The sequence below is a fragment of the Argopecten irradians genome, chromosome 3 (genome assembly GCF_041381155.1).
Source record: "Argopecten irradians isolate NY chromosome 3, Ai_NY, whole genome shotgun sequence".
In the NCBI taxonomy this organism is placed as follows: Eukaryota; Metazoa; Mollusca; class Bivalvia; order Pectinida; family Pectinidae; genus Argopecten; species Argopecten irradians.
The window spans coordinates 2,059,166-2,079,451 of NC_091136.1; the positions used below are offsets into that span (position 1 = coordinate 2,059,166).

Genomic DNA, 20,286 nt, shown 5'->3' on the forward strand with positions numbered 1-20,286 from the left:
ATATCAACATGATTGACTTTTTTTTGGTGCACCTTCGCAAAATAATTTTATTCATGAATAAAACAATAGAAAAATGAATACAACATTTCTTTTCAATTCCTCCGAATCTACTTACCGTTCCCAGAAGGGGAAAGATAAATCCAGCTCCTATGCTGGCTCGAACCTCTCTTATTGGTACAGTGAACCCCTTAGGAGCCCCCTTCTTACTGGGATCATGTGACAGTGACAAGTGAGTCTTGGCCATACAAATTGGGAGGTCGTTGAAACCCTAAAATCAGCATCAGTAAATTCAATATGTTACATACATTTTGATTCACTGTGAAATGGCAAAAGGAAAATTTCTATCCTATTTCTAGATACATTTTGCTAACATATTATATATAGGAGTATAGTAATTTGCTGATTTTGAAAAGCACACAACATAAGTTTCTTTTCAACATTTTCATTCCTTGTAGCTTACTTCCCATTGTTATCAAGTAAAACTTCTAATTTATCATATTTGTGGTATTCTTTAAATTACATCTTCTAATACATTTATATCATTCTTAGATTTGATCAATTTTATTCTTTTTTGAGCAAGTGAACTGATAAATTAAATTGCTTACTAGCCTTATTTTGAATAAGTATCATTAAATATCATTAAATATTTTGTTGATAATTGTACTATACCGGATTTGTTTGGAGATGGCTAATATAGGCTTTGAATGTTGCCAAATCCATTTGCATATTATTTGCAATTAAATTAGTTGAAATGAAAAAAATATCATTTATAGTAGACTTTACTTACTTGTCTTTTGTAGCGATCAATCTGTTCCCGAGCTGTTGGTAGAATTTCTATACCGTCAGCACCGTAGATCTCCTTAGTAATAATTTCTATCTTCTCTTCAATTGACAGCTACAAAAAGGAGAATAAAGCCTTAGTTTCAGAAAACAAGATACACACAAGATTATTCATATTATGTATTTGGTCTTTGCATATTACAGGTTAGCTCCCTTTCGGGTAGGTATTGAGTGTGATGTCATTATTTTGTGAGGGTAATTCTTGTCGTTTCCTCCGAGGTGTATGACATTACACTCGCAAACACATGACATCACAATCAATACCTACCCACAAGGGCAGATAACTCTGTAATATGCAAATACAGAATACATAAATCATAAAAACTCTTTATTTCCTTCTATTATGTAGAGAGAAGGCAAATCACAGGAACACTAGCACAATAAGACTAAGAGCAATTTAGGGCCCTTATTACTTCAAGGTCTGTCTAGTAGTTTTTAACCCCAGCATGCTGTAGGCCCAAAATTGCTTTCGAAGGTTGCCTATTTAATGCCGGTGAATTTGAATGAGGGTCAAGGTAATTCATTCTAACAAATGATGTAGTCAATTATACCAGCATGCTATAGTGGCATATATCATGTCACTAGGCCTTGCTACTTATGGACAAAAATACTTTGGAAATTTCATCTTATTTGACCTTGTGACACATATACCTTGAATGAAAGTAAACGTCTGTCATTTAAAACAAGAGCTGTTGGAGAACAGCAAAGCTCGCCTATTCAGAAGAAGTTGATGTTCAAGTATTTACTATTTAAACATGGAAATATGACAAATTAACAGACTCAAAAACCCCCTAAAGGGTCCCAAATTGGTTGTATTATCACGTTCAGCATCCATACAAATTAGGAAAATAAAATCATAAACATTTATGATGACTTATGCTTAAACAATTGACAAAATAGAAACTTGCTCAAAAACTTTAACATGGAAATATGACAAATTAACAGACTCAAAAACCCCCTAAAAGGCCCCAAATTGGTTGTATTATCACGTTCAGTATCCATACACATTAGGAAAATAAAATCATAAACATTTATGATGACTTAAGCTTCAACAATTGACGAAACAGAAACTTGCTCAAAAACTTTAACGTGAAATGGGACGCCAACGCTGACGCCGACGCCGGGGTGACAACATTAGCTCCCCCTATTCTTTGAATAGGCGAGCTAAAAAATTGTACTCTTTCATTCAAGAATGTTACAAGCCCAATGTAAGGTCTCTAGGAACACTAGTGTTGGCAAAATTTTAGCCTATTTGACCTTTGCAACCTTAATAAAAGACAAGGCCATACATTTGAACAAATGTGGTAGCACTGGAACACTGTTATTTTCAGTACCAATGGTTGTTTATTACCTTAACATCATAAAGGAACTTGAAATTGCTTGGCTGACTGGTTGCCTTGTCTACTGCTGCTGCTAGATCTGTCGCTCCAGCTCCCCCATCGGCCCAGTGACTACAGATCACCGCATCAAAAGCGCCATTTTCACGCGCAAACTTCTGGACTAGTTCAACCTCTGCTGGTGTATCTGTCCTACAAGCACAAATGATCATAAGCTGGATTTTACTCTTCATTCTACTTTTAACAAGAACTGTCACCACAGTGGACCACTAATTCCCCCACTGCACAAATTTAGTAATATCTCCAATAATAGGGGACATTTCAATACCCTATATCGTTTACCCAACTCCCTTTTATGTCAGGGTTCTGTGTACCAAACTTTATCAAAATCTTTCAAGCAGTTAAGGAGAAGTTGTGTCTACAGACAGATAGACAATCTGATTCTAGTATACAGGCCCCCCCCCCAACTTTATTGCGGAGGGTATAATTATTTCAAAATGGTCTTCCCCGTCAAATATATTTTGTTATCATTTAAGTCAAGTTCTAGCTCACCTGTTTAACAATTCATTCTGTTAGCACTTTTGTATATGGATAAACTTGACAATGTGTTATATAGCACTTTTGTATATGGATAAACTTGACAATGTGTTATATAGCACTTTTGTATATGGATAAACTTGACAATGTGTTATATAGCACTTTTGTATATGGATAAACTTGACAATGTGTTATATAGCACTTTTGTATATGGATAAACTTGACAATGTGTTATATAGCACTTTTGTATATGGATAAACTTGACAATGTGTTATAACAAATTAAGCTAAGTTTAATATCAAAACAAAACAAGAGTCCCAGGGGGCCTGTATTGCTTACTTGAAATTTTAGACAAAGCCAACAATGTTATAAAAGTACATATTGTATGAGTATACCAAACAATACCATAAACAACGAGGAACCCCAATTATTGAAAAGAATATTAAAATACATGAAAAAACGACAGATTAAAAATCAACTTCAATATTTCTGATAGTTCTTTCTTATCACTTTCACCCTATTTTGCCCTGACTCGCTGCTGTGCTTAATGATTCTCCTTGGAACCAAGATCATTCATTCATTTGTCCAGACCAGGTGAGCTTAACAATATAAACATACACAATGACCTAGCTGAAACTTACACAAATGAGTTGATGGCTACAACAACAGGGATACCAAACTTGTTCGCATTTTCTATCTGTTTTCCTAGATTAAGACAGCCTGCTTGTAAAAGTTCCAAATTCTGTAATAAAAACATAAATCACTCCATTTATTTCCTCAAAAATCCAAAGTTACAATATTTGTTTATTTTGATCACGGGTGATTCTCATTTTAAGAATCTAAAGTATGGACTGTCAAAGTCATGATCATTAATCTAGTTATTTCTTTGACATACTTGGTGTTATCATCACCAAAGGTCAAGGTTACCGAAATGAATACACATTGCCAAGCATCAATTATTAAAATCAGCAGAATTTTTATCGGTATTTATTTTTTTACCGTCTACATATAGTGTATCAAATATTCAGGGCATGGTTAAATTTGATAAAGAAGTAGAAAAATCATTCTAACTCTTTCTCCCTTTTGGGAAACGAGATAATGCTAAAAGTAATATACAAAACCAACACTGCCTGTCTGATTACAGCAAATCAACAAGTACATCCTAAATTATCCTACCTCCTCTATGTAGGCTTTAGGTAGTGGCACTCCTGCCGTTACAGTGGGGCCTCCCCCATGCATCTTTAGGGCTCGCACAGTTGCAACCAATACCACAGCATTAGGAATTAGACCAGAATATCGGCACTTAATGTTGAAAAATTTCTCCATCCCAATGTCAGCTCCAAAACCAGCCTCCGTAACTTAAAGGTAATACAATCAGATACTGTATACAGTCTCCAATAATACTGAACATCGGAAATGTCAGTTTTCAAGAAATAATCTTCATATTCATCAAACATTTTATTTTACTGTTAACATTAAATTGGACTAAGTATAACCTATTTTGTTATGTATTGTATGAGTATTTGCTGCTTACCTACGATTCCATCCTCTCCCACAAGTTTCAGGCCGATCTTATCAGCCAGAATGGATGAGTTACCATGAGCAATATTGGCAAATGGCCCAGCATGGACAAACACCGGTGTTCCCTTTAAACAGATTTTATAGGGATTGCTGAAATTACCGGAACTTCCCTTCCCCTCTTTACAAGTAATTCATATACACATGGAAACATATCTCTGTTTGAGAAATGGTTAAATATTAAAAGTAATAAAGATAAAACAGTGTTAACGAGTAAAGGCGGCCCGATGGCCCAAGGCTATAGAAAATCTGGTCAGTCTATGTAAAATCTTATCATGTTGGCCCTATTAGCTATGTAGTTTTGACATAAAATTCTTTTGTTCTGCATTCTTAAGACAAATTCTGATCTTGATCTTTATTTAGTGAAATGCTTGACAAGAATTAAGAATTAAATTCATTATGAAAAATCTTTAAATTTAGCAATTCCCATAGGTTTTTGTTGTTTTAGTAATACAAAACCCTTAGAAGCATTACAATCAATCTTATGGTCCTTTCATTTTCAAAACAATACATGTATGTGATGATAAAACTGGTATATGAAAAAATCACTGGGGCCATAGAATTTTCTTTCTCTTTAGACTGACTGATTGTCTATGGAAAATTCACAGTCACTTTCAGGGTTAAATTTTTTTTTATATTAAATGTAGTTCACAAGAAATCTGTACCATTTTCGACCCAATAAGCGCCCATGACAATATAAGTGCCCCCCCTCCCCTTTTTGAGACCTCATTTCAGAAGCCCAGACATAAGATCAAGACTATCAAAATTGTATGTGTTTCCAATAATTTCGTCTTATTCAGCACCTTTTCTTCATTTTTTTCAATTTTTCAAATGCCTTGAGCACGTATTGGGTCAAATAACGTAATATTTATAGAAAGCATTTGAAGATGAATTGAAAACCTATCATTTAAGAGTTCCTTGAGAGCATCACTAACCTCCAGTGTTTGCATCAGGTTTGGTCTGATAGCGTCTTTCATCAGAACAGCCAGCGCTCCACTCACACCCTAACATGGAGATCAATCACAGGTAGAAAACTTTGTCAATAACTCTGTTCAAAAGTCACCAATTTGAAAATGTCAAAAAACTAATAATGCTTCAATTGGTTATTACTGTAATAGATATACCATTATTTTGGATATAAATAAAAATAATTTGAAATACTTTCTTTTAATCTCAAGCCATTATTATTAAAATGACTTCCTTGTTTACCCAAGTTTTTAAACCTTAAGATAATGAGCACAAACAGAACTAATATCTTTGGACTATAGTATTTTTTACAACAAATAACTGCTAGTTCAAGAAAAGTAACTCAAATCTAATTTCGTTATAGATATGCCAACAATATCATTGTAGGGAATGTACGTCACAAACATTACTAAGAGAACAATGTAATAGCTGTGGTGAGGGTTTACCTCTGTTTGTATCTTTATCAACAAACTTATTATATTTTCAAAGCCGTCTAAAGTACTTTTTACTTTATTCAAGATTCATCGACTGTTAAAGGCCCATTACCTTTCCGGAGCAAAATATAAAAGTTTTTTAAAAAACATTAATAACATCAGAAAAATGCGTACCGATGACCTAAAATAAGGTTACGACACCAAACATATGCAAGATTTCCTGCGTAATATATGAAAACAGTGCAGAGTCAATTCGCTGTTTTGCCGTCTGGCGCAGTGATAGTCAAGTATCGCCCGGTATTTAGGACGACGGCGGGAAACATAATACGACCCGCGTTATGAAAATAAACATTTTATTTATTTTAATCAAATCGTTCAGAAGGTGATGATAAATGTAGTATTAACGGAAAGTTAATAATTTTTGTGACTCTACAAAATTATCGATCTTGTTTTACATTCCCATTTTAAAGATTTAAAGCCATTTCGGAAAGGTAGTAGGCCTTTAATGGATTTCTTACAGAATGTGCCGTTTTTTCAAATATTCAAGGACAAACGTCGTACGATACGTGAAATTGCTGCAAATTACCCCTAAATCCCCTTTTCTAGCATATTTCGATAATCTAAAATGATTGTAAGCCATACCAAACTCGTTTCGAACAGAGTTTGCTAAATTTCGAGCTGAAACAACTTATATAGAGGACTCTAGAGAAGGGGGAAATCGTTAGAACATAGAATTGTGTGGCTATCGTTAGGACACTTACATGCTTTATAGTAATTGTGTAAACTGGATGCATGAAAGATGTAGGCATCGCTTAAGAAAGTTGGAAGAAATCCCACAGCTGATGGACCATCATAAAACCCACAGCTGATGGACCATCATAAATCCCACAGCTGATGGACCATCATAAAACCCACAGCTGATGGACCATCATAAAACCCACAGCTGATGGACCATCATAAAACCCACAGCTGATGGACCATCATAAAACCCACAGCTGATGGACCACCATGGACCATCATAAAACCCACAGCTGATGGACCATCATAAAACCCACAGCTAATGGACCATCATAAAACCCACAGCTGATGGACCATCATAAAACCCACAGCTGATGGACCATCATAAAACCCACAGCTGATGGACCCACAGCTAATGGACCATCATAAAACCCACAGCTGATGGACCATCATAAAACCCACAGCTGATGGACCATCATAAAACCCACAGCTGATGGACCATCATAAAACCCACAGCTGATGGACCATCATAAAACCCACAGCTGATGGACCATCATGGCATTAGCTTACCGAACCAGCCTGAATAGGCATGCAAATTCCTCAAAATAGAATCAAGGAATGTCACTTTTAAATGTGATAAAAAAAATTACCATATTCCAACCAAACTTTCGGACATGTAATGAGAAAAGGCACAAGCAGAAACATGGTTCATGCCATTTATGCTTTAAATGTCATATAGCATAACATCAGAATGCGAGTTTGGTTTAAAGCTGTTTTTATTGTCCAAATTTGACAACAAGGATTAGGCACAAGTTTTCTTAACTTAAAAAGCCTTTTCCTCACAAATAATTATTTACTATAATATGCATGTACAATATAATATAGCATTATACATTTTTTTCATATATAAATGTTGAGACATGGATGGGAAGACAAAATGGTTAATGTATTGCCAATGTATAATAAAAACATACAGAGAAAGACAGAGAGAAGGAGGGGGTCATGAGAGAGAGAGTGATCATATTTCGTCAAATTATAACATTACACTCGCGATTTATATAGAGGGAATCACTCGTGAAAAATATCAAAGTTTCCACCTCACTCGATGAAATATAACTACCTCACTCGATGAAATATAACTGGTGGTCATCAAGAAACAAGGAATATTCTATTTATTACATTTGTTTTCTCGCTTTCATTTACAGAAGACCATCACTACTAGTTCCGCCAAAGGTTATTCCATTGTATTTTACAGCATTATTTGCCCTTGCGATTATTAAGTCGTATATTTTTGTGAGCATAACGTCATATTTTTCACAGAAAGATATTTTCACTGTCAATGCTGCATTCTATTTGGGTCAAATGTGAGTGAAAATATCAAAAGTCATATTTTAACTCCAGGGAAAATATCACTTATATTTTCACCATAAAACCTTATACTTTACTGTGAAAAATGTAATTAATAATGTTAATGTAGTAAGACAGAAACCACTTCCATTGCCAACGACAGTTTACACTTTTGTTATTCTGTTACTTTAATTACTGAATGTCCATCATTCCATTTCTTAGTTGCTCTCTCCTTGTCACTCTTAACTTGGATACATTTCTCCAGTGTCGTCAGCAGGATCGCAAGGATATTTGTTCATAGCTTATTTGATATACTGTGTTTGTTTTAGTAAAATAATGAATATAAGGCATAATAAATAGATTGAGAGAGAGAGAGAGAGAGAGAGAAAGAGAGAGAGAGAGTATAGTGGATGTAGGTTCTCTTTGTACCTTAATGTGTCATATGTCATTCTGGAAGTGTGATAACAAACAAAAAAAAAACAAAAACATGCCCGCCAGTATTGTGTGATAACGATATTTATACATTAATTGGACACATAGAGGCAAAATGAAAAGTAATGAAAAATTCCTGCAAAAAGAATACTCATTCATGAAATAATGTCCTAACACTGTTTTATGGTGTCCTAAGGATAGCCTCCTTCTCTTAATTTCTCTATACAAGCTGTCATTGCTTGAAATTTAGCAAACTCTGTTCGAAACGAGTTTGGTATGGCTTACAATCATTTTAGATTATCGAAATACGCAAGAAAAGGGGATTAAGGGGTTTGCTGCAATTTCACGTAAAAGTCCAAACGATAATCACGTTTAACCTATGATCGTACGACGTTTTTCCGTTTGAAAAAAACGGCACATTCTGTAAGAAATCCATTAACAGTCAACGAATCTTGAACAAAGTAAAAGTACTTTAGACGGCTTTGATAATTGATAAGTTGATTGATAAAGATACAAACAGAGGTATACTTACCGTGAGGTGGGTCTCACTGCAGCCATTACGTTGTTCTCTTAGTGTGACGTACATTCCCTACAGTGAATATATAGTCAGACCAGGCATGGTATTTATATATACAGCCAAAGACACAGACTGTCATTCCATGTGAGACCCTAGAAGGACTTCACATCATCACCTGGCCTCTTTTGGCCGTGTCATCAAAGCATCAAAGATCGACCATTGACTTTTGTAGACTAGGAGTTGGTAGCCAAACCCTCTTAGTATGCCCTCGACTGCATATTTCTTAACCAGGCGTGAAATTCTGAAATAAAACCAAACTTCCCATATCCCTGTTCTGGGTCCCAATGCAAACTTACCAGGTCATCAGCGGTGATAGGGTTGCCCTCGGTGTCACTGGCCACCACCATGTGTCCTAGCCTCTCTCTCATATCTATCAGACTAGTAGTCAGAGCCAGAATGGCCATAATTTCACTCGCCACGGCGATATCAAATTGACATTCTCGTGTGTGTCCTTTCTCGTTTGGTCCTTGGCCCACTGTGATCTTCCTCAGGAAGCGGTCGTTTGTATCAAGCACTGAAAAAATATTTATTTTTTACCAATTTCCTGTAAAAAATACAACTGTATACTTTTGGCAGATTTCTTACAGAACTGTTTTACTGTTATCATTAACATGGAAAGCCAAACATATTTTCACCGATTTTTGTGTTTTATCTGATCTGGCAGGTACTATCTGTAGGGATCAACCAACTAAATAAAAAAAAATACCTTCGAAATGGCCCCTGTGTATACAAGATTGAGCCCAGGATAGAATTTTAACCCGGCCACTGATTGGTAAAAGCATTAGAATTTCAGGATTTTTTAGTGCAAAATGCGCCTGATTTCAATAAAGCTACCCTGGTTGGAGTTTGAGCAGAAGGACCCAAACTTTTTTTTCTATTTAGTGTTATATGAGAACCTAGACTTTAATTATAGAACACAATAGCTAACTAATATTCCTTTGTTTTAATAATACAGTACAAAACTTTAACAAAGTTAAACACTGTGTTCTATGTAAAATTATTTAGTTGGTTGCTCTCTAAAGAAAATCAAAGTCAAGAAATGTTATCTTTAACTAACTGCCATATTTTGTGTGTATAAATTAGGTGTTCATGTTATTTTAGACAATGATAATGACTTTTAATTGATAGGTAGGTTACCTCGTTGCCAAGTGATTGTAGGTGGATCAATGTTTAGTCGGGAGAACTTGGTAATCTCCTCCTCTGTTAGACTGTTGGGATCAGTCTTGTCTATTCCAAGTCTCTGAAATAGTATTTCTATACAGTATCTTTATGAACGTTTTTTTACAGTATGTTTATAAAGAACAGGCTAACAGAGAATTCATGGTTATAACAAAGTCTCCAATGGTTCATCACAGCAGTGTTTTACTGTATATATATTTCTGCACAGTTCCCTATTTTCTGACATCAAAAAATGCTACAGAACAGTTCCAAAAGAATGGTATCATAGTTCATCAAATACAGAAAGGGAGATAATTAATATTGAGATACGGAAATAATAAAATATATCAGGGATATAATCTATTACAAAAGGGGAGATAATCAATATATTATAGATATGGAAATAATCAATATTAGAAAGGGAGATAATTCATACAGAAGGGGAGATAAACATAGCACACAAAAACAGGCCCTTTTTTAACTGAAAATCATAACACTGGGCCTGTCTACCTTGAGTCGGCCAAGCTGAATCTTTGAGAAGGCACGATTGCCCTTATTGTCTGGGACAAGGCGTTTATAGAGAGCGTCATCTTTTTGCGTACTCTCGTGAAACATCCTAGCCTCAATTTGAGCAGCAAGCAAGTTGTTGGCAGCAGTGATTGCGTGGATGTCACCAGTTAAATGGAGGTTAAACTCCTCCATTGGAATCACCTGGGAATACCCTCCTCCAGCAGCTCCACCTAGTGTTAGGGAAGAAAATCATTGTGTCGAATTATAATAATTTGGTTTATTTAAAAAAAACTTCTGTAACTTAAAACTAAAAAACAGTTTGATGTTCTATTTTTGCCACATTTACACTGCCGTGTAAAAGTTTTGTGACACATGCGTTTTTACAAATATAAATACATAAAGTATGGAAATATGTAAACCTCGTTATTGTAGGCATCAGTATAAATTTATCAACTTATTTATCTTCATTAATTTATTTTTAGAGAACTTTGTCAGTGATGAATTGTCAGCTTATTTTTACATGATTACATAACTGAACGTTTGGAGGGCAGTGTATATTCCTGTCAGGCATTACAATTTTAAACACTTACATGTTGCTTAAGACATATAAAATCAAGTCATAAGAATAAACTATTTTATTTACAAATAGAATCAAAGTGCCCAGGCCACTCAAAGATGCTGTGAATGAAGGACTCAAAGGAATAAAAGAATTGATTCATCATATATATATATATTAAATTTAGTTAACATGTTGTAGAACATTGTATTTATATAATGTACAATGTTGAATTTTGGAGTTAGACAAAAGCTATTTGTTATCTGTAATTAAAGTTGATTCAACCACCATAACTTAAAGTGAACAGTCGGGCAAGGAGGGCTAAAGTCGGTAAAAATGGTGTGAATGTATCCAGTATAATTTCTTATGAAATGGAAAAATAAAATCTCTCGCCAAAATCTGTCTGCGTACGAAGAAATTAATTTAAAGTATAGGAATCCTAAAACGTCCTCCTGGCTGACTATGCCCGTGGTTACATTTACACGCAGCCTCGCTTTCAATGCTTTCAACTTTCCTTTACTTTAATGGTCAGAACTGGGAAACGTAAGCAGAACTTGGCCGTCATATTAATATGTGAGAACTTTTGGAACGCCAATGAACGCATTTAGACTATTTTCTTTGCCCGACTATTCACTTTAAATAGGTTAATGACTGTAATATATTTCATATATTAAAATTTCTTATTTCTAAAATAAGTAGATTTATTAAACCAATAAATCAGGTTAAAGTCTGAGTGCCATTTTTGTTTAATACATGTAAGTAATCTATATACATATTAATTAATTTCTGAAATTATCAATTTCACCAATGTCTCTTTAAAAGAAAAGAAAATAAGTTAATTAATATTCATATAATAACAACAGAAATATTGCGATTTCCAGATGATGTAGTGATTTCCTTGTTAGAAAGACTAACATGGCTGCTTGCAAGTGTATCACTTTGCTTTGCCAACTTTTGGCTTATAAATCATGGCCAGATACTTTTGTAAAATAAAAAGTCAGAATTTGGTTACCTATTACAACAATCCTTTGATGTTACGAAACATTGTTGCAAATATGTTGTGTATGTCGAACAGCAAGTGCTATGCAGTGCAATTTCACTACGGCAATATAAAAAGAGGCAACTCGAGCTTTCTCTAGATGGAAGAGAGCGTAGTAATTTCATCAGATATACAGTAGTTCGGTTTACTACAGTAACATAGCAGTGTTACGGCCGTACATGTTTTCAGAAAAAAAGAAAGATGAAATTAATGTTGACTAGAGATTGACACCTCATGTATAATTTCAATTTGTATTAGTTTGATTTGATTTTAAATAAATAATTAAAAGGTAGCTATAAATGATAAATTCCTGCTATGAAAGGCCTAATAGCAATGACGTTTAAAGGAAGGCAACTCAAGATTTCACATCACATAGATGGAAGAGAGCGTAGTAATTGCAACAGATGTAGTTCGCCAAATAAAAGTCAACCAAATAAAAGACTTTTGCAAGCACATTAAAATCTTATTTTTTTGTATAAATCATTAAAACAAATATGATTAAACATCTTTTATAGCATCAATTTTGTACCATTCAACTAGATAGAAAAGCTAAGAAAATCTACTGCGGAGGAATAAATTAAGAAGGCGTTGCGTGTGATTTTCGGGAATACACAATCTTTGAACCAAGGTCAAAACGAAATAGTTCTAAATAAACATCGGAAAACATCACTAATTGCTTAATTGTACACATCAATTATCGTTGTGACAATTATTGTACATGTGTTTTATTATTCTATACTTTCAATTAGGGTGTGAAAGTAACAAAACAGCATTTAATTTTCATCGTGGATTCTTATTGTTGTTTTGATGTGCTCAGGCTTGCTAAGCATACCTATGATTGCTGTTTCACTACATCAAAAATTCAGTTGTGTCACTAACAGTGAGTAGCGATGTATCAAGATACGAGTACATTAACTGAAAGAGGTGGAGTGCTATAACAGCAGTTTATCTTAATGTTGATTTGTATAAGTTATAAATTTGTTCATGCATATTCTCTATGGAGTTTAAAGACAGAACTTCCTCCCTCATTTAGTAGTTACAGAGGTTAACACCTATAATTATTAATGAACCTAGTCTTTGAAATTACCTTTGATTCCAAATGTAGGTCCTTGCGAAGGTTGACGAACACATGCGAACACATTTTTCTTCAGCTGTGAGCCAATGGCTTGAGCTAGACCTATGGTGGTGGTACTCTTGCCCTCCCCCAAGGGAGTTGGTGTGATACTGTACAGAATACAACAATGTTGGTCATCTTAACATCATACATCAACGCTTTTTCACTTCCTATATATGGGTAAGAAACCATACCAGGTTATAGTTAGTAGCATGCCTACATATGATTGGAAAAGTGATCGGTTAACATCAAGTGATTACATTTTATCAACTGATCCCAAAACAATGAGATTGTACAGCTGAGAAGCCTGCTCCACTTATGATAGCCTATTCTGTATCTGCCTATTACAGAGTTATCTGCCCTTGCAGGTAGGTGACGTCATGTGTTTGAGAGCGTAATGGCATACTTTTTGGAGAAAAAGACGTAAATTGCACTCACAAAATAATGAAGTAAAAATCAATACCAACCGGCAAGGGAGCTAACTCTGTAATATGGAAAACAGCAGAAGTGGATGTAAATGTATAAACATATAAATTTTCAGTGATACCTACCCAGTAACCACTACATATCTACCGTCTTTCTGATCCTTGAGACGATCAAGGACTTGTAGAGAAACCTTGGCTTTCTTCTTCCCGTACAGATCCACCTCATCCGACAGAAGATTTATCTCCTTTGCGATGTTCTCGATGTTCCTAGGGGTCTGGGACTGAGCAATCTCTATATCACTGAACACCAGAGATATAACAACATTATTTTTAATTTAGTGGTGTACTGTAATCACATATACTGTGATATGCCAAGAGTATCCATACCATATACTTAATACTCAATGTTACGGATGTCAGCTGGATGCTGCATAACATTTAACATGACATTCATTTTTAAGAAATCTAAAATCATGATAAGGCATGGTATATCTATAGCAAGTATATATTGATCATGAAAATGAAAAAAAATAAAAAATAAAAATTGATTCCAAATTCAAGCACTGATCTCAAATCAAATCTAAGCATTTTCTTAGCACTGGATTGACACAAGCTGTAAGCTATTTCATTGTCAGCATTATCAAGTACTGCAAGACCATTAAAGCACTTTCCACCTTTATACAAAAACATTGTACATATATAGTAAGACGTAACCTTTACCTTGGAACAGGCCTCTTTAGCTCCAGTGGATTAAGAGTTAATGACCATTTGCTGGCATTCTACAATACAAGAATTACCAACCTTCATAGCCATTTATTTTTGCAGGACAAAATTTTGAAGACTTGGAATAAGCATGAGAATTAAATTTCAATTTTCACAAGTTTTTAAATTCAAATGAGTGTTCTTAGTTTTTTGTTTTGTTTCTGGAATTAAAATGCATAAAATAAAACCTTACTTATAAGAGATACAGAGTCATTTGTCCAATATTTGTGTACAGATCAGAAGGGAGATAATTCTGTGTGAACAAAGGCAATCACCATTGGGGCACAATTAAGCCCCAATTAAGAATGATGTTCCCCAGAGGTAAATATGATGTTTCTTTTTTACTTTTTTGTTACTTTTATTAATATGATTATCTATAACATTGGATCCATTTCACTTCAAGTGCAATAGTTGTATGAGATACTACAAAGTACTGCAGATTTACTAGAAGGCAAAAGTCCCTAAAAAAGCAAAATGACTGATCTGTTCTGACACCTACCTCAGCTTTCTCTGAAGCCTTCCTAGCCTGGTCAACTGTGTTTTTTAGCAACATGGCGACTGTCATGGGCCCTACTCCTCCCGGTACAGGAGTTATCCATCCTGCCACTTCCTTGGCTGAGGCAAACTCAACATCGCCAACCAGCCGTCTGCCAGACTTCTTCGTGTCATCTCAAAAGGAAAACAGTATGCTAGTTTAATTATGTGTAAATACATATTTTCAAAAGAATCCAATTACGATTCTAACTAGTAAGATGAGCAGGTCAACAGACTTCATAGACAAAGGCAAAGTCAAGGTGAGAGACCACAAGGCCCCTTTTGTTTCAACAGCAGGGACTAATTATCCATATATTAGACAAAAAATGATGTTCATCAATTTGATGTTTTCTACGTAATATGAATAACATCTTCACCTGATTTCGGATACAGAATGAAACAAAGACATGCATATAAACACTATATATTGGCCCATCAGGCCCTTGAAGTCAGTCAGTGATTTTATAAATTTGACTTTTTAATCTATGAAGATTATGTGAATTCAGAAGAAAGATTTTTGAAATGTTATCCATTTGGACCCCTTTTGGCCCCGCCCCTCTCGTCCCTGGGGATCGGCCAAGACCAATATGAATACATTGTATGATGTTAAAATGCTATCTCAGGCTAATAATTCTAACCCAGATTGACTAATTTCCTATGAAAACTAAGCAAATAATGTTCTTAAATGTGTTTTTTCCTTTATAAACTATAGTAAATTTGACCCCCTCCCCAGGGGAAAATCTGAGATCCCAGGACCATGAAATTCACAATTTTTTGTAAAGGGCCTTAAGACCTTCCAATCTATCAAGAGTATCTGGGTCCATCAAATCTGTGAATTCAAAAAGAAGATTTTTGAAATTACCACTTTGACCCCTTTTGGCTCCGCCCCTCTGGCCCCTGGGGGTCAGCCATGAACAATATGGATATGATGTTAAAATGCTATCTCAGGCTAATAATTCTAACCCAGTTTGACTAATTTCCTATGAAAAAATTATATGATAATGTTCATAAATGTGATTTCCCTATATAAACTATAGTAAACTTGACCCCCTCCCCAGGGGGAAACGTGAGACCCCAGGGTCATATAATTCACAATTTTTGTAAAGGACCTTAAGACCTTTCTATTTATGAAAAGTATTTGATTCTACCAGTTCCAGTATTTCAGAAGAAGATTTTTGAAGTTTTAGCCTATTTGACCCCTTTTGACCCCGCCCCTAAGGCCCCTGGGGGTCAGTCATAGAAAATTTGTTAATAGGATTAAGTGGCCATCTCATACTGATAATTCTGACAACATTTGACTCATTTCCTATTACAAATGACCAAAATAATGCGCAAAAATGTGTTTTCCCAATATAAACTATAGTAAACTTAACCCCCTCCCCAGGCGGAAACTAGAGACCCCAGTGTCATATAATTCACAATTTTTGTAAAGGACCTTAAGACCTTTCTATCTATGAAGAGTATTTGATTCTACCACATCTGTGAGTAGAGAAGAAGATTTTTGAAATTTTACTCAATTTTACCCCTTTTGGCCCCTCCCACATCCCCCCATGGGGGGTGGGGTTCAGGGGTGATGTTGGGATCCATCATAATTTCTACCAATTTTTGATTGGGCTTATGCCTAAGAAGTGTTTCTGCAAAAAATTTCATTGAAATATGCTTCAGCAGTTTTGGAGAAGAAGTCGAATATGTAAATTATAGAGAGTTTAAGGACATACGTCCCCAACGGACGCGCTACTCAACTACCTATGTCGCAACGACGGACGACGGCGAGACGGACAAAAGGCGATATAGAATAGGTCAAACTTCGAGACTTCGTCTTCATGGTGGTGACCTAAAAAATCATGCAATCTTTCACATAGTCAGATTACATAACCATACACACTCAGGTTTTTCCAAATAACAGTAAAATATAAATATTAGATCAGAAATTGAAATTACTTAATGAATTTTGGAATGAAATATATCAAAATTAAGCTAGACCTTTTCCTTAATAGCATCACTAATGTGGAAAACAAAAAGAAACTAGAAATATGTCTGTTAGACATAAGGTGCTCGCTAACTACTTCCTAACCTTAATTTCCAGTATGAAATCATCTTCGGCAACAGGTGTCCCCGTGTGCGTAGCACTTTTGCTCATTATCCTTGGGGCTATTGCAAGGAGATGGTTTAAACCCTTGATGTATTGTAATAAATACTTTCCTTTACTTCATCAGAACTTTAACTGTAAAATTACTTTGAACTTTGTTAAGTGTGTACTTTGTTATATAGAAGTGTGATTATTATTATATAGATATTGATACCATATACCAGGGGTACTTGTTTCACTGTTCAAAATAGTCGTCTGCTAGAACACCGTCCAGTCTCTGTGCATGTGGTGACTTACCTGTGCCATGCATGAACACCTTTCTTGGGTACATTAGATCTAGAGTTCAGACACCTAGACTGATATTTTATATTGTCTGTTTTTGTTTCTCTTACTCAAAGATGTGTGATTTTAGAAATATTTCTTAGAACTGCAACAAATGCGGACTGTGGTCATAGAATTTAGCAAGCGATAGCGGAACGTACACCTAGGACCTAAGATGATATGAAATAAATTAAATATGTGGCCTGTACTAAAAGTTCCCCGTTTCGTCACTTTCTTTTATTGACTATTTAAACCTGATTTGCAGATGCTTAGAATATCGTGAGCGATGCAAGAGTTTTAAGTTTACACAAAACAAATGCGTTTAGCACTGTGTAATGTCACTGTTTTTATTTTATAGTAGATCATCGCTGACAAGTTTGTCTTAGTATATTTGTTTTTTTAAAGGTTGAATTCACTAAAATCACGACAAAATCTATTAAACTGTATGAGACACCGACTTCCGGTATCGTGTACGCAGTTGGAATCTGCACATATAGCGGATGTACACAGACTCTACACTCGACAAGGAAAATAATAGAGCGAGTACACTCGCACTAATAATTAGGGAATTAAAACAAGAGGCCCATGGGCCTTAACGGTCATTTGACTCATTGCACAAAACAACAAAGTCACAGTATAAAGTATTGGTTAACGATTAATATAAACAATACAAGGAACTCCTTAGTTGAATATGTAAGTTTCTGAAATAGGTAAATGTCATTTGTTGAACAAACTTGGTAGCCCTTCATCCATATATGGTTGTAACCCATTCACGGATTAATATAAGGAGGAGTCAGATTTTAAAGCCAATTTCAGCAAAGCTTCCATTTTGGACATCCGCCATACTATCCCCATGGGTCTTAGCTCGGCCCTTTATGAAATATGATTGTCCTCAGCTAAAGTTCCCCCTTCTGAATCAATTAAAACCCCTATAGACCAATTTTCCTTGAGATCAAAGACTGAAACCTGAAAACAGGAAGTAGGCCAGCTGCCATCTTGGAATACCAGACCAATTGTCATTGAGATCGCAGACCGAAATCTGAAAACTGGAAGTGGTCCAGCTAAAATTAAGAAAATTTGCCCTTTTGGGGCCCCACACCTCAGCCCCTAGGGGTCGGACCAGACTCATTCAACCAGACTCATTCATATAAAATATGATTGTCCTTCTTAAATGATGTTTCACACCAAATATGGATGAAATTCATCTAAGGATGAAGGAGGAGTAAGATTTAAAAGCTTAAATTAAGAAAATTTCCCCTTTTTGGCACCGCCCCTCTGCCCCTAGGGGTCGGACCTATCTCATTTATATAAAATATGATTGTCCTTCCCCAATGATATTTTACACTAAATATAGATGAAATCCATTCAAGGATGAAGGAGGAGTAGGATTTTAAAGCTAAAATTAAGAAAATTTGCCCTTTTTGGGCCCCACCCCTCAGCCCCTAGAGGTCGGACCAGACTCATTTATATAAAATATGATTGTCCATCCCCAATGATGTTTCACACCAAATATGGATGAAATCCATTCAAGGATGAAGGAGGAGTAGGATTTTAAAGTTAAAATTAAGAAAATTTGCCCTTTGGGGGCCCCACCCCTCAGCCCCTAGGGGTCGGACCAGGCTCATTTATATAAAATATGATTACCCTTCCCCAATGAGGTTTCACACTAAATATGGATGAAATCTGCTGAAGGGTTAAGGAGGAGTAGGCTTTTGTATAAATAGTCTTACGCACGACGGACGAAACACGATGACAATAGGTCATCCTGACCTTCGGTCAGATGACCTAAAAAAACAAATATGCTTCAATCATTATCTACATGGAATATATACCTGGTATAGAGTTGATTCCACAGTCAATAACAACAGCTCCCTTTTTTATCCAGTCACCTTTCACAAACTCTGCCTTCCCAACAGCTACTACTAAGATATCTGCAGACTTTACCTGGTAATACAAGCAAATATTTTATCTACAAATCATAACATAGGCCATGGTGACTGGCCCTGCCTCGTACTGCTATCAGAGTCTGGATCACAAATCAGATGTTCTAACTAAATTATAAATATTAAAGTAAAGTCTTTTGACTAAAAGTTTTTAAGAAGTCAATTTTGTGAACTATTGACAGATGGTCAGCAATCGTGTCATGCTGGATGCCATAGAACAGCTCATAACTATTAAACCTAGCTTGTCATTCATCTTTCTTTAGACTTTTATGACAGTTCATTAGTCACCAATCTCATGATCGTAAGATACATACCAATGTAAAGAATATAGAGATCAACATCTATAATGTAATAGTTGTAACATAAAGAAGAATATTGTTTCATAAACACACATTGAACAGCTAGCGACCACCTCTGTAGAAAGACCACTTGCCTAATAAGACTACTTTCCTATGGTTCCAAATAATCAATTTCACCACAATCCAACCTGTGTATAAAGACCACCTGGCTTTAAGGACCAGTTTATCTCTGTCCATTGGATGGTCTTTATAAACAGGTTTGACTGTATTTGATTAATGTCATACCATTTTAAAACTCAGAGATGTCAGAAATTTGACCTATATTGATTTTTTTAGAATTAAATTTCCTTGCCATTAACAGCTTTCGTCATGTTTTATACTTTCAGATTAGACGTCTCATATATATTTTACTTACAATACTTGGGAGATCCTTTGTGCGTGAGTGACACACTGTTACAGTTGCGTGATTCCATTTGAGGAGATCTGCCATTGGGGAGCCTACAATCATACTCCGGCCTACGACGACCGCTGACTTACCCTCAATAGTCTGACCTGTAGAGCAACCATACAATCCTGATAACTACAGGCAGAGTAGACTCTAACCCAGGCCCCGATTTCTCAAAACAAACTTAAGTCAAAAAACAGAACTTAAGTCTAAAATTATTTACATAGATAACACAGTAGAAATAACTTAAGTTTTGACTCAAGTCGATCGTCACTTTTGTATCGAGAAATTGTAATCTTACAAGT

General features: G+C 35.4%; 1 protein-coding gene across 4 annotated transcripts in view; it reads right to left on the reverse strand.

The window, feature by feature from the left end:
- Positions 1-20,286, reverse strand: part of LOC138317289 (C-1-tetrahydrofolate synthase, cytoplasmic-like) — a 34,068-nt gene that overhangs the window by 6,757 nt on the left and 7,025 nt on the right. For all 4 annotated transcript variants that reach the window (XM_069258852.1, XM_069258855.1, XM_069258853.1 and 1 more), the window contains 16 exons: positions 19,952-20,088; positions 19,127-19,238; positions 14,850-15,019; positions 14,309-14,367; positions 13,715-13,888; positions 13,137-13,273; positions 10,455-10,684; positions 9,924-10,026; positions 9,083-9,300; positions 5,228-5,296; positions 4,249-4,360; positions 3,891-4,072; positions 3,356-3,456; positions 2,192-2,369; positions 788-895; positions 116-268 (listed from right to left, as the gene is read on the reverse strand). In XM_069258852.1, coding sequence (XP_069114953.1) covers positions 116-268; positions 788-895; positions 2,192-2,369; positions 3,356-3,456; positions 3,891-4,072; positions 4,249-4,360; positions 5,228-5,296; positions 9,083-9,300; positions 9,924-10,026; positions 10,455-10,684; positions 13,137-13,273; positions 13,715-13,888; positions 14,309-14,367; positions 14,850-15,019; positions 19,127-19,238; positions 19,952-20,088 — 2,243 coding nt within the window. The remainder of the gene's footprint in view (positions 1-115; positions 269-787; positions 896-2,191; positions 2,370-3,355; positions 3,457-3,890; positions 4,073-4,248; positions 4,361-5,227; positions 5,297-9,082; positions 9,301-9,923; positions 10,027-10,454; positions 10,685-13,136; positions 13,274-13,714; positions 13,889-14,308; positions 14,368-14,849; positions 15,020-19,126; positions 19,239-19,951; positions 20,089-20,286) is intronic.